Below are 14,905 nucleotides of genomic sequence, written 5' to 3' on the forward strand. Positions count from 1 at the left end.
CCCTCGGAGGAGGTGGGTGGGCGCTCCGGGGGGCTCCGGCAAGTGCTTAGGGTGCAGATGCGCCCCGGCCGCGGGGCGAACGCGTCACCCCGACGTAATGTAGGCCGGGAAGGAAAACTTCGGAACGTCATTTTTGACTCGAGGTCTAGGAAGTATGTGAGAGGTTCGAAATAAGCGAGGGAGGCACAATGCTCCGTTGAAGAATGGTAACTTGGAAGTCTCCTGCTTCCCGTGCGGTTTATCTCCCTGCTGTCTGCCGGCCAGTCGGACTAGGAGGGCTTTGTTGTTGTTTTGTTTTGTTTTATTGCACGCCTGCCAGTGTAATTGCACTGCAGCCTCCCCGATCCCAGCCCTGCTGCCCGTCACGTCCAGATGCCTTACACACCCCTCCGGGTTGACCGCTGCCTATCTTCCCAGTTTTGTCTCCTCTCCCCCCCCCTTTCTGACCCCAGAAAAACTTAACAGGCATATCAAACTTCCGCTTTCGCCAGTGGGTCCTTTTCTCTTGCCTTTCAACCTTTGTAAGGATATTGATGACCTCTGCCCTGAACCTTTCCTTGGACTCTTTCCATGCTAAGTAATATTTACCTTGAGGCCCAGCATAGACATGACTTCCCTTCAAGGAGCTTTCCCTCTTAGGTGATTGTACAGCTTCCTGCAGGATCCCAGTCATAGTAACTAAGTTCATATTATAATTGCTATATATATATATAATATTTTATATCTTCCATTAGGCTACACATTTGGTGAAGTCCGTATCTGTTTTATACGTTGTTAATTTCCCAAGTCTAGCACAGTATTTGACATGTAACAAGCTCTCGATATATAGGTATGAAATTCTCCCAGGTATGTGAGCTAACTGAGCATAGTGAAGACACTTTTCTCCCGATAACCTTTTCAGCTGCTCCAGTTTACAGATGTGATCCTTTCGTTAGGCTCCTTCCTCTATCTGCCTGGCCTCTTACTGGGGGAATTGCCCACCCGTCCACAGTGGTAGAGCTGTGCATCCCATGTTGTATATTCACCTAGCCCCAGCTGGCCGTCAGAGCATCTCTCCTGGGCTTTATTTCAAGATTAGGATGAAGACAGCTCAGTCTGAATCTCCCTGTGGAGCTGGAACTGTACCATGTTAACTTCCTGCATGTGCCTGAAAGCAGAGAAGGCTGGTTTGCAGAGGGAGACTGAGGCAGAGGGAAGTTGAGTCAGATCCAGAGAAAGCCTTCACTGAACTTTCTTAGAGATCGCTGCATACCCGAACATGGCTCTGTGACATGTTTGTTTCCTTCTAAATTCCTTTTCTTTTTTTTTTTTTTAATGTTTTATTTATTTCTGAGAGAAAGAGAGACAGCATGAGTAGGGGAGGGTCAGAGAGACGGAGATAGAGAATCCGAAACAGGCTCCAGGCTCTGAGCTGGCTCTCAGCACAGAGCCCAATACAGGGCTCAAACCCACAAACCGTGAGATCATGACCTGAGTCGAAGCCCGACGCTTAACCGACTGAGCCACCCAGGCGCCCCTCCTTCTAAATTCCTGTAGTTTGCTCAAACTAGCCTGATATCATTTATGTCACTTGGAATCTAAACTGTAACCAATAAGGAAATTGGAACAGAGGCATTTGATCTCAGGGTCTTGAGTTTAAGCCCCATGTTGGGAGAGAGAGGGTGGGGGAGGGGCAGAGAGAAAGAGAGAGAACCCCAAGCAGGCTCCGTGTGGTCAGCACAGAGCTCGATGGGGGTGGGGGTGGGGTGGGGTACTTGAACTCACAGACCGAGAGCCGAAATCGAGAGTCCAACGCTTAAATGACTGAATGACTGAGCCACCCAAGCACCCCGAGAATGCAGTTCTTGATCTTGGGGTTGTAAATTCAAGCTCCATGTTGGGTATAGAGATTACTTAAAGTCTTAGGGGGCTCTTGGGTGGCTGAGTTGGTTAAATGACTTCAGCTCAGGTCATGATCTTGAGTTCAGTGGGATCGAGCTCCACCTGAGGTTCTACTTCGACTTTTCTCTGCCCCTCCCCCATGTTCGCACTTTCTCTCAAAAATAAACATTAAAAATAATAATAATAAAATCTTGAAATCATAACAGAGGAAATGGATTCCCTGAAATAGTCCCTCAAAAAAAAATGTGAATCCAGCTGAGTAGTGGTGGCATGGAGGACCATGAGGAGTCCCTCCCTATTCCAGAATTATAAATTGGGATGTTGGTGGCACAAATGGCGAAATTTGAATAGGTCTTGAAATTATATAATACTGTCGTATCAGTGATAATTTTCTGATGTTCAGGAATTCTTGGGTGTGTTTGTAAGCCTGTCCTTGTTTCTAGGAAATACGTACAAAAATATTTATGAAAACATTTCAGAATAAAGAGCAAAGCAAGTAAACGTTAAGTAAGTGAATGGTAACGTTTATGTGGGTGAATAGTGAAAAGAATTCTTTTTACTGGAAGTCTGATATCCGAAATACGTGAAAGTAGAAAAGTTAACTAGATTTATTGTGGCCACTTTGCAGTGTATATAAATACTGAATCATTATGTTGTGCAACTGAAATTAAGATATGTCAATTATATCAATAAAATTTTCATGTAAAAAGTTAAAATACTGGCATTAAATTTATTGAAGTTATAAATACAAACACCTATTTCTTAAATTTATGTATGGTGTGTAAATGCTTAGCAGTCACCTTTTAAAAATGGTTTCTCCCTCCACTCAAATACCTGGGCCTTGGTGGAGGTGGTGTAAAATGGTTTCTCAGGACCGCGGACTGGAGCTTGGACATGTGGCCTCTCCAGCACGTTGTCTCAGACTTCTTATGTGGTGGCATTTGGGGAGAGAGCATTCCGAAAGCCTTGAGTGCAGGCTGCGAAGTTTCTCATGAGCAAGCCTCTGAAGTCCCAGGACGTCCTTTCCACCCTATTCTGTCAGTCCAAAGGAGTCACTAAGGCACAGATTCAAGGAGAAAGCTATTAGACCTCACACTCCGTGAGGGGGCAGCAACACATTTGTAGCTGTTACTCACAATGAGATCTTACTTCGGATGTTTCATCTATCATTTATGATGTAAAATTAAACCCGTGTTTGGAAATCTTACATTACTCAGTCTAATTTCAAGTCATAGTTTAAAAAATCATTTTAGGGGCCCCTGGGTGGCTCAGTCGGCTAAGCGGCCAACTTCAGCTCAGGTCATGATCTCGCAGTTCGTGAGTTCTAGCCCCGCGTCGGACTCTGTGCTGACAGCTCAGAGCCTGGAGCCTGTTTTGAATTCCGGGTCTTCCTCTCTCTCTGCCCATCCCCTGCTCATGCTCTGTCTCTTGCTCTCTCAAAAATAAACATTAAAAAAAATATTTTTAAGTCATTTTGGTGACACATATCATTGAGGGATATTGAGTTGGCTATAACTATATAAGTGAGCAAATATTTGGATGACAGTAAGAATCTATTTTTCCTAGGTTGTATGACTTCTAGAGGCAGATACTTTTAGAGCTCTTTTAACATTTATTTATCTGTGAAATGAGGGCTACAAATAGTTAGAAAATAATTTAAAATTAGTCATTTTATATAGATAATTTGCGAAAGTTGTGTTTCATTGTGATCTTGGCAGTGTTGATCTAACGAATGAAGAAACAACAGATTCCGTCAGTTGTAAAACCAGCACATCTGAAGGTACTCAGCAGGAAGATGGCAGCACGTTCTCTTTCATTACCTGGAATATTGATGGGCTGGATCTAAACAACCTGCAGGAGAGGGCTCGAGGGGTGTGTTCCTACCTAACTTTGTAAGTATTATTACTTAGATTTAATGGTAAGCGTGATCATGTGTCTTATTACCTCTCTGAACAAAAGGTAAAGGTCAAGATTATGGGCTTTGGAATCACATCTGAGTTCAAAATCCAGCTCTCTAAAGAAACATGTAGAAGAAGGGGGAGTGATTGCCTCTGAGCGCAGGAGAGTGGGTGGGCTGGGGAGGGAGCGCTCATTTTTGTTAGGAGCCTTCTAGTACTGCTTTCCTTCCTAGCCTTTGTATGCAAATATTGCTGCGAAAGTAAAGTTACAAAATGAACTGTGTGTATCTGCTACACACTGGCTCTGTGCCCTTACGTAATCATGCGTGAGCCACTGAATTTCTCTGCAGCTCAGCTTTCTTCATCACGGATAATAACTGATGAGGATTGATAACTTTTTTTTTTTCAAATGTTTTTATTTATTTCTAGGAGAGAGAGAGAGAGACAGCATGAGCAGGGGAGGGTCAGAGAGAGAGGGAGTCACAGACTCTGAAACAGGCTCCAGGCTCTGAGCTGGCAGTCAGCACAGAGCCCGACGCGGGGCTCGAACCCACGAACTGCGAGATCATGACCTAAGCGAAAGTCGGACGCTTAACCGACTAAGCCACCCAGGCGCCCCGAGGATTGATAACTTTTAAAGCAGCTCATGGACCATTATAGGCTCTCCGTACACTGATTTCTATTGTCTGTGATTTCAGTTGTATTCAATTTGAAGTGTTATTACGTATGTTTTTCTTTTTTAATTTGATCTTTACGCTATTTGTTAAATGCCACAGATCTGTCTGATTTTATAGTTCTCAAAGGTCAGTGTAAAGATTGAATATTAGATCCCCTAGGGGGCAGTAGTATGGTGATATTTTGCTAATCTAGATGGCTGCACATGGAATAGTTTACCTGGTATTTATCATAAGTTGATGTTTTGAATTAGGTACAGCCCAGATGTGGTATTTCTCCAGGAAGTCATTCCCCCTTACTGTAGCTACCTAAAGAAGAGAGCAAATAGTTACGACATTATTACAGGTAACATGTTTCCTCTTACTGTCTTTGTCTTTGGAAAACAGTCAATGAAAGAGATAAATCAAAGTTAGCCTATAGGAGCACACACAAGAAAAAGTAAGTTTGAGAAAAGCAAGCCAGACACAGGATACCAGGAAAAGTGTATGAGAGTATGTTACACAGCTTAATATATGTGAAAAGTGGTTGAAACTGATGGTTTTTCAGGAAAATATAAATGGCAACAATTTGAGACCTGGAATAGTTTTTTGGCAAGATTAATTTATTAAAAAGTTGAAGTGTGATAATTGCCTTTTCAAAAACTCTATTAATTGATTTTGGGGTTTTTTTCTTCCCTTTTTTTTTTTTTTTTTTGCCTTTAATAGTTTTTTGATTTTCCATCTATTTGCTTCTTTTTTTTTTTTTTTTTAATGTTTTATTTATTTCTAGGAGAGAGAGAGACAGCGTGAGCAGGGGAGGGTCAGAGAGAGAGGGAGTCACAGACTGAAACAGGCTCCAGGCTCTGAGCTGGCAGTCAGCACAGAGCCTGACGCGGGGCTCGAACCCACGAACCGCAAGATCATGACCTAAGCGAAAGTCGGACGCTTAACCGACTAAGCCACCCAGGCGCCCCTCATCTATTTGCTTCTTAATGAGTCCATTTAATATACCAAACTGGCTACATTCCATGATATTTGGCTAAATCTTGTGTTTTCTTTGACTTTCATTTTTACATAGTGTGTGATGGTGATTTTGATTTATGATTAGGTTCACAATTGCTAAGGAGAGGGTTTGCTCTCAGTCTCCGTGCTTGTGTTTGTGGGACAACTTTCCTGCATGCTCTTGGGGATTCTTTTTTGACTCTTCTGTTCGGGTTTCTTGTTTTCTGAATCCCATGCTTTCCTCCTTCTCATCTTATTGGGTCTGTTTTTCATTTACTGTTCTGACCACATGGTAGGAACTTAGAGACTGGAGGATTGTGACCTTCAGTTCTGGTAAATTCTTTTCCTCTTTCCCTTCCTCCCCCTCTGTCCCTTTTTCTCCTCCCTCTCCCCCTCCCTCTTCCCCAGCAACTTTCTAGGGGACGTTTCTAGGCTGCCTGCCCTTCCCTTTCCTCCTCGCTTCTCTCTTTCCACTTTGCCTGGCTTTCCTCTGTTCAGAGAATCCACTTACCACGTCTTCAGCTACTTTGTTTTCTGAAAAACAGTTGGAAGCTTTTATTCGCTGCCCCTCTACTTCTCTTCTCACAACTTTATACCTTTCTAAACTCTTGACTCATTTACCGTTTTTCTGGTGCTTGCAGAGTAGGAAGTAAATGCATGTCAGTTTGCCTCCATGTAAGTCTCATCTACTTTTTCAGAAGTTTCTCAATTTTTAAATTTGATATTGGTATCATTAACTATTTTATTTTAATTTCTTTTTAATGTTTATTTTTGAGAGAGAGAGAGAGAGAGAGACAGCGCACACACCTGCGAGCAGGTGAGAGGCAGACAGGGAGACACAGAATCCAAAGCAGGCTCCAGGCTCTGAGCTGTCAGCACAGAACCTGATGAGGGGCTTGAACTCATGAACCACGAGATCATGACCTGAGCTGAAGTGGGATNCGCACACACCTGCGAGCAGGTGAGAGGCAGACAGAGGGAGACACAGAATCCAAAGCAGGCTCTGAGCTGTCAGCCCAGAACCTGATGAGGGGCTTGAACTCATGAACCACGAGATCATGACCTGAGCTGAAGTGGGATTCTTAACCAGCTGAGCCACCCAGGTGCCCCTGGCATCATCGACTATTTTGGGCACTTATGTAAATTCATCTTTATTTTTATTCCATATATCATGCTCCGTTTGGGAGCGGCAGGTAAAATAGGGCCTCGGGTGGCTTTCTTCAGCTATGTTGAAATAATAGTTAACTTTGAAGATTCAGATCTATTTAAATATATGTACTTATTTGTTATAAAATCTTCACTAGGAGAACTTGTGATAAACTGCAAATATTCTTGACTTCTCAGCCTAAATTCTTTTCCACAAACATTTGAAGGTCATGAAGAAGGATATTTCACAGCTATAATGTTGAAGAAATCAAGAGTGAAATTTAAAAGCCAGGAGATTATCCCTTTTCCCAATACAAAAATGATGAGAAACCTTTTGTGTGTGTATGTAAGTAATTTTTGTTAATTGCTTTTTTTTTTTTTTAGAAGACGAGTTGTTTCTTATAGTTCCATTGTGGTATCTTTATGTAAAAAAAAATCTGCCTTTATAGAAAAATTTGTCTTTTCTGAATTATTTTAAATAGTTTTTTAAAATGTTGTAAATTAAGTTTTTACATAAAATTCAAATACAAATTCGTGAACATAAAAGCCTGATCCATTAGATGTTTTCCTAAGAATAGTTAAGGATTTAGGGGTGCCTTCCTGGCTCAGTCGGTAGAACACACGACTCTTGATCTTGGGGTTGTAAGTTTGAGCCCCACGTTGGGCAGGGAGCCTATCTTAAAAAATATATATATATAAATGGAATAAACAAAATATAAATGTTAAAAAAGAATTTACTAACATTCCACATTTGCTTGCTAAAGCGGTTCTCTTCTCCTAAATGCATTCCGCATGGTACTGTGTTGTTTGTACTCTGTAAGCCTTACAAGAATGAGTCCAAAGATCTTGCTCTTGTAGCATTTGTAGATTAGCAAGGGAGGGATTGTATCGTATAGTAACTAAGTAAAGGAAAGGCATAAATGGCACTGAAGGAAATATGCTGGCCATGGCAGTTTAGAGATAACCTTAAGCTAGATTGTTTTCTGTTTTTTCCTTGAGGTATAAGTGACACAACAGTATATGCTTCCAGGTGTACAGTGTAATGATTCAATATTTGTATATGTTGCAAAATGATCACCACAGTAAATCCAGCTAACAGCTGTCCCCATATATAGTGACACAATTTCTGTGTGTGTGTATGTGATGAGATTAGCTAGGTTGTTCAGTGAAAGTCTCGGGAAGGAAGTTGTATTTGAATTGGGCCCTGAAAAATGTGTCCGATATAGGGGTTAAGAACATTCTAGGTGGCAGGACCACCTTGAGCAAACTTCTGCAAATTGCAGAGTGTGTGCACACACAGGTTTACGTGAGAGGAATGGATGTGAGTGTAAATGAGCAGTGTGTTCATTTGGGTGTAGATCTCCTATAAATCTTCTTAGAAAGAACATACATGAATATAAATGAGCATTGTATTCAGTTGGGTGTAGATGGCATGAAAAGGAGTCGTGTGACCAGAAGTTGGTAAAGTAGATTGGATCCAGATTATAGAAGGTCACGAATACCCAATATGAAAGAATTTGAACTTGATTCTGTAGGCAGTTAGTTTAAATAATGACAGATCCTGCATTGTCAGTATTTAAACAGTAAATGATTTTCATTCATTCATTTAACTGACCTTTTTTGAGTGCCTATGTGCCAGGCTATTGATAGCAGAAAATAAAAGAAGGATCTTTGCTTTCAGATGACTCATGACTTTGTAGGAGAGAAATACTTGTAATTCAGCCTAGAGAACTTTAAGAACAGTGTCTCCAGTATGCTATAGGAATATAGAGGAGGCAGCCACTGGCTGGGGGCGCTGGGGAAGGACTCCCGGGGAGGTGACGTTTGAAGTGGGTCTGGAAGTACTGGTGCTGTGCTACGTAGTCGTCCTTGGGAGCGGGATTACCACCTTATACCTTGACCTAGGAAGCTGAGCCTGGCGCTGATTAGATAGTTTTGCTTTAGCAAATACATGCTAATCAATTGAGTACTTGGTTGATTTTGTTCTCACATTTCGGCATTAGTGGTTAGTGGGTAATTTTAACAACTATATTTACCCTGTTGCAGGCAAGTGCATTGGGAAATGAACTTTGCCTTATGACTTCTCACTTGGAGAGCACCAAAGGGCACGCTAAGGAACGAATGAACCAGTTAAAAATGGTTTTGAAGAAAATGCAAGAGGTTCCAGAGTCGGCTACGGTTATATTTGCAGGAGATACAAATTTAAGGGATCATGAAGTGAGTGACAAAAGTCTGTTCCGTGCTTGTGGGCACTGTTGTTGTGGAAACTAATTTGGGTTTCTTGTGACCAAAGCTGTTACCAGTGTGTAAGTGGCCATGCAGATGCGACTCAGTACATCTTCACTTAGCCTGTGCTGTGAGCCTAGCGCTGTGGGAGCAGAAGCCGGAGGGGCCCTTAGGTTATTGGGGAAAACACAAATATTACACATGGAACAGACAACACAAAGCAATACGTGTTGATTAAAACAAGGAGTAGAGAGAAAATAATAAAGTTTAGAAAAGATCCGGTTTATCTGCTCTATCTCTAGCTGCAAGGGGAGAAGAACAGAAAGATTTGATCATAGCAGTTGTCCCTACTTCTCTTCCGGGTTTTCTTTTTTCAACTTTGTTTTTTTACCCCCTTTTCCTGTACAACCACATCTAGGTCTGAAACAGTCTCCTTCCCCTTGGTTCAGTTGAGACACATTGGGATTTTTCAGGACCTCTGTAGACTTAGACTATATTAAATTGTAAGCCGGCCTTGACTTTTCCCCCAACTCTGGCCGAACTCACATTAGATTAGAAGCGTTCATTTCACTAACACACGCTCCAAGAGAGGTGGCAGTGAAACGAGAAATGAAGCTGTGTCAGGACTGACTTCCGAAATGAGGGCAGTACCCTACAGAAGAAGGTGGTGCTCTGCTTCTCATCATGATTTTGGGTCCTCATACACAGATTATTTGAAAAAAAAATCAGACTGTTAGACTCTTTGCACGTCAGTGACTTCATGGTAGCTGTTTTGTGATACCTGGTTGACTGACCAGCTTAAAAGAAAATTGTGCTTTTCAACAAGTGGAGTTGGGAAAACTGGAAGTCCACTTGCAAGACAGCAGAGTAGGATCCTTACTTTATACCCTGTACAACAGTTTGTTCAAAGTGCATCAAACACCTACAAGAGCTAAAGCTGTAAAAAACCCTTAGAAGAAAACAAAGGAGAAGAGCCTTGTGATACCTGACTTGGCAACGACCTCTTACATGTGACATCAAAAGCATAAACAAGAGGAAAAATAAGATGGCCTTCATCAAAATTAAAACCTTCTGTGCATCAAAGGACATGCTCACAGATTGAAAAGGCAGCCATGGAATACGAAAAATATTTGCAAATCATGTATCTGACAAGTGAGTACTCAATACCAGAATAATTAATATAATATTGATATTATATAAAGAAATTCTACAATAAAGAAACAACCTGATTTTAAAATGAGCAAAAGACTTTTTTTAGTTAAAAAAAATTTTTTTTAATGTTTATTTCTGAGAGAGAGAGCGTGAGCAGGGGAGGGTCAGAGAGAGAGGGAGACACAGTATCCTAAACAGGCTCCAGGCTCCAAGCTGTCAGCACAGAGCCCGACGCAGGGCTGGAACCCACGAACCATGAGATCATGACCTGAGCCGAAGTCGGATGCTTAACTAACTGAGCCACCCAGGCGCCCCGCAAAAGACTTAAATAGACATTTTTCCAAAGAAAATCTACAAATGGCCGGTGAGCACAAGAGAAGATGCTCGGTGTCCCTAATCGTTGGCGAGATGTGAACCAAAACCATCACGGGGTGTGACCTGACATCTCTTGACACGAGTGCGGTCAGAAAACCAGAGAATGAGAAACGTTGGTGAGGGTTTGGATTGGAACCCTTGTGATGGGGATGAAATGGTAGAGCTGCTGTGGAAGGTGGTGTGTTGATTCCTCCAAAGATTGAAACCGTCTCCGTGTGGTCCAGCAATCCCACTTCTCGGTATTTACCCAAACAAAGCAGGGTAGGGGTATTTGTGACCTGTGTTGATAGTAGCATTATTTTTTTTTTAAGTTTATTTTGAGAGAGGAAGCACAAGCTGGAGAGGGGCAGAGAGAGGGAGAGAGAAAATCCCAAGCAGGCTCCGTGCTGTCAGTGCAGAGCCTGATGTGGGGCTGGAACTCAAGAACCATGAGATCGTGACCTAAACTGAAATCAGGTAGGCTGCCTAACCACCTGAGCCACCCGGGCACCCTATCGCAGCATCATTCACGGTAGCTAATGCCTAAGCGACCATTGAGAGATGAGTCGGTGGACAAAGTGTACATACTTGCAGTGGAACATCGTTCAGCCTACGTGCTGTGGTTCCGGTGAGCCTTGGACGCCCCGCTAAGTGAAATAAGCTAGTTACAAAGGGATAGATATTTCATGTTTCCTCCTGTGAGTTTCCTAAAGTAGTCCAGTTCTTACAGACAGAAAATATGATGGTGGTTGCCAGGGGCTGGGGGAGGATGGAATGGGTACTTAGTATTTAATGGGTGTGGAGTCTCAGTGGGGAAATCTTCCAGAAGGTTTTCACTTGATTTGCCCAGATCATCGGAGGAATCACTGTATACGGCTACGACTTGACAGTGGAACTGACTCCTTGACCATGGGGTGCAGGACGGGTGTTGTGTCGGCAGGCATGAGACTGTTTCTCTGGTGTCCATCTCCACCAGCTCCTGGGGGACCAGGTGCATGGTTCGTGAGCAGTAATGTTTGAAAGGATTTTTTTTCTGAGTAGTGGGTCTCAGCAGTGGCCCACAAACACTGCATAACCCATGCTGTAAACAGATGTGCTGTCAGCCTGGCTTGGCTCCATCTGTGGGACACGGGAGGAGTAGGTTTAGCCTAATCCTTGTTTTTATTATTAAGTTTTTGTTTTAATTCCAGGATAGTTAACATACAGTGTTAGACAGTTTCAGGTGCACGATGTAGTACAGAACAATTTCATATAGATTTAGCATGATTCTTAAGGGCCCTAGGATTTTTGGGATGATAAGTAAGCATTGGCTTCAACTTCAACTCAGCTGCTAAATCGGCCCCACCCCAGTCCGTCAGCCTGTCCTTTGAAGCTCTGAGGCTGGGCGCTGACTTCTCTCTGGTTGTGGAAGTCTTAGGTGAAATCTTCCAGTAGAAGACTGTTTTCTCTATGTTGAAAGTGTGGTGTTTCCCGTAACCGCCTTCATTCGCTATCCCAGCTGCGTCTTGGGGAGAACTTACTGCAGCGTCCGCCTCAGCACTGGCTGCTTCACCTCAGCACTGGCTGCTGCTTCTCGCGCTTTTACGGATACCGTGTCTTCCCTTAAACCTCATGAGCCAACCTCTGCCAGCTTCAAACTTTCCTTCTGCAGCTTCCTCACCTCACTCAGCCTTCATGGAATGGATGAGGCTTTGGCTTAAGGGAATGTTGGGGTTGGTTTCACCTTCTCTCCAGACCAGTCAGACTTTCTGCATATCTGCAATAAGGCTGTTTTACTTCTTATCGTTCCTGTGCTGTCTGGAGTAGCATTTTTAATTTCTTTCAAGAACTTTTCCACTGTACTCACAGTTTGGCTAATGGCCTAGTATGTGGCCTATCCCAGCTTTGCACGTGCCTTCCTCAGTGAGCTTAGTCATTCCTAGCTTTTGATTTAAAGTGAGAGACAAGGGGCTCTTCTTTTCACTTGGACACTTAGAGACCATTGTAGGTTGATTAAATAGCCTAATTTCAATCTTGTGTCTCAGGGGAAAGGGAGACCTGAGGGGAGGGAAGAGGTTCTGTGGAGCAGTCAGCACACACACATTTGTTAAGTTCGCCATCTTCTATGGGCACATTTCATGGCCTCCCCAAACAATTACAGTAGTAACATCAAAGATCCTGAGCACAGATCACCGTGGCCAACATATAATAACAAAGTTTGAAATGTAAACATTACTGAAATGTGCTTCAGAGACGCACTGTAAGCAAATGCTATTGGGAAAATGGCGCTCACAGACTTACTCCATGCACGGGGGCCACACAGCTGCCATGTGTAGACCAGTGTCTGTGAAGCGCAGTGAGGTGAGTGCAGTGAGGAAGTATGCCTGTCTTACCACAACACAAATCTAAATCCTGAAGTGTGAACAGAAGGAAGAATTGATAGTAAATTTCAAATGACACTGTGAAAGGCAGCTCACATTATTGGATCCTATAAATGGGATATGTCTAAATTTGTACACTAGAGTGACAGTTCTGTCTACTTTTTCTTGGGTTCATTTTTTAAAAACTAATAGCAGTAAGCAAGGCTATGGGTTTTCAGTCTTCTAAGTTTTATCTGTTAGTCAAATGTAGGAATCTATGACAGAAGAGAAGGGGCACATTTCCGATCTCTGGCTATCTTGATATTTTTATATTACCTAGTTACTACCATACAGCAAAATCTTTTTTAGAATATATTTAATTATATCTAGTCTTGCATTGGTGCATTAATTTATGACATTCTGGTTTGAAATGTTGGTCTTAGACAAACCTTTTTAATTCAGGAGAAAAATGACTGAATCTTAAAGTGTTTTCTTTTTCTTTTCAGGTTACCAAATGTGGTGGTTTACCCAGCAACATTTTGGATGTCTGGGAATTTTTGGGCAAACCTAAGCATTGCCAGTATACATGGGACACGCAGATGAACTCTAACCTTGGAATATCTGCAATTTGTAAGCTTCGTTTTGATCGAATATTTTTCAGAACAGCAGCAGAAAGTGGTCATATTGTTCCCCAAAGTTTGGACCTCCTTGGGTTGGAAAAACTGGACTGTGGTAGATTTCCTAGTGATCACTGGGGTCTGCTGTGCAACTTAGAGGTGATATTGTGAAATGCTTTTCAAATGAGCTTTACATCTGAGTAATTTCATTCTGGATTTTTGCAAATGTAATTTCTACCTGTCTGGAAAGGTAGGTTTAATATGGAGGAATTAATATACTAGATCGCTGTAACAGAAGAAAACACTACTGTGATTTTATTTTGTGGACTGTGTCCTCATATTTCAGAAGTAAATATGGATGTTTACTTAAATTCAAGCATACCTGGTGTTGAGAACATGAGACTTCTTCAGACAAGGCCACCAGGACGGCTGGAGCTTTTTACAGTGCTCACAGCTGCCTGCTGGTTCTCAAGCGAAGCCACACCGTCTCTGTCTGGGCTCGCCTTTGTGTTCTGTTGATTGTTAAAATCAGGCACCAAATAGTTTATATTTTAAGTAAATCTTTAAAAATAAAAATGCGAGGTGACTGAGTTTGGGGGATTGGATCTTTTCGTTATATTTTACAAATTCAGATAATCGTAAATGAAAAAGCCATGATTATGTATGTTTATGTAGATGACAGCTGTCCACAGCAGACTTTGTCTTCGTCAGCGAACAGCACATAATTGCTAAGCTCTACGTGAAACCTTAGGATTTGAAATTTTTCAACTTTTTAATAAGTGTTTGTCAACATGTCACCATTTGCATTGCTGCCAACAGAGGCAAAATTAGGCCTGATAATGATTAAAGGCATTGGATTTTTTTCCCTAAGAAAAATGAATGTATAAAGAGAACTAGTTTTTTAGTTTTACTTCTTACAAAATTGACTTATTTTACAGGAGAGAGATAAGGAGCACTTTTAAATGTGCTTTAAGGAAACATTTTTAAGAGAAGTGTACTTTAAATAAAGAATTTTACTTGTTTATAGTTTTAGTATGCTTTGTGTCCACCATGGGATTGAAGTTTTATCTGTTTCCTGTTTCTGACTCTTCCTGTTTCTGACTGCTGCTCCTCACCATCCTGAGAAAGAAAACGGCTTCTGTGAAGTTTTTCCTCCCACCAAATACACATTGCCGTCCTCAGTATAAAAAAAGGAAAGCCAGTGGGAATGATTAGAATGAGAAGTCACAGAGCCTCGTTTTCATCAGGGGTATCAAAATTCGCAACCAAACCACCTGAACAAAGACAAGCCGAATTTATACATAATACTACCTTTGCAGTGACAGTGGAAGGGAGTTTTATATGGTACTTATTTAATCACTTGGAATAAGATGCTAATATTTAATATACATTGGGGAGGCAGTAGTTCATTTTTATAGGAAAATGATGTTTGGGGCATAAAATGCTCAGTCACTGGGGCGCCTGGGTGGCTCAGTCACTTAAGCATCCAACTCGTGATTTCGGCTCAGGTCAACATCTCATGGTTCATGAGATGGAGCTCTGCATCAGGCTCTGTGCTGACAGTGTGGAGCCTGCTTGGGATTCGTCCTCTCTCTGCTTATCCCCTGCTCACACACTCCCCCCCNAAACATTAAAAA

At 42.1% G+C, this 14,905-nt stretch overlaps 1 protein-coding gene across 1 annotated transcript; it reads left to right on the forward strand.

Moving 5' to 3' along the window:
* Nucleotides 1-57: 57 nt before the first annotated feature.
* Nucleotides 58-14,300, forward strand: TDP2 (tyrosyl-DNA phosphodiesterase 2). Its single transcript, XM_077769591.1, has 6 exons — nt 58-152; nt 3,600-3,773; nt 4,708-4,799; nt 6,808-6,926; nt 8,627-8,797; nt 13,158-14,300. The coding sequence occupies exons 1-6, from the start codon at nt 58-60 to the stop codon at nt 13,437-13,439; spliced, it is 933 nt and encodes a 310-aa protein (XP_077625717.1). The 3' UTR covers nt 13,440-14,300.
* The last annotated feature ends 605 nt before the right edge of the window (nt 14,301-14,905 follow it).

Source organism: Crocuta crocuta, unplaced genomic scaffold (assembly GCF_008692635.1).
Source record: "Crocuta crocuta isolate KB4526 unplaced genomic scaffold, BGI_CrCroc_1.0 scaffold145, whole genome shotgun sequence".
NCBI classification, from domain to species: Eukaryota; Metazoa; Chordata; class Mammalia; order Carnivora; family Hyaenidae; genus Crocuta; species Crocuta crocuta.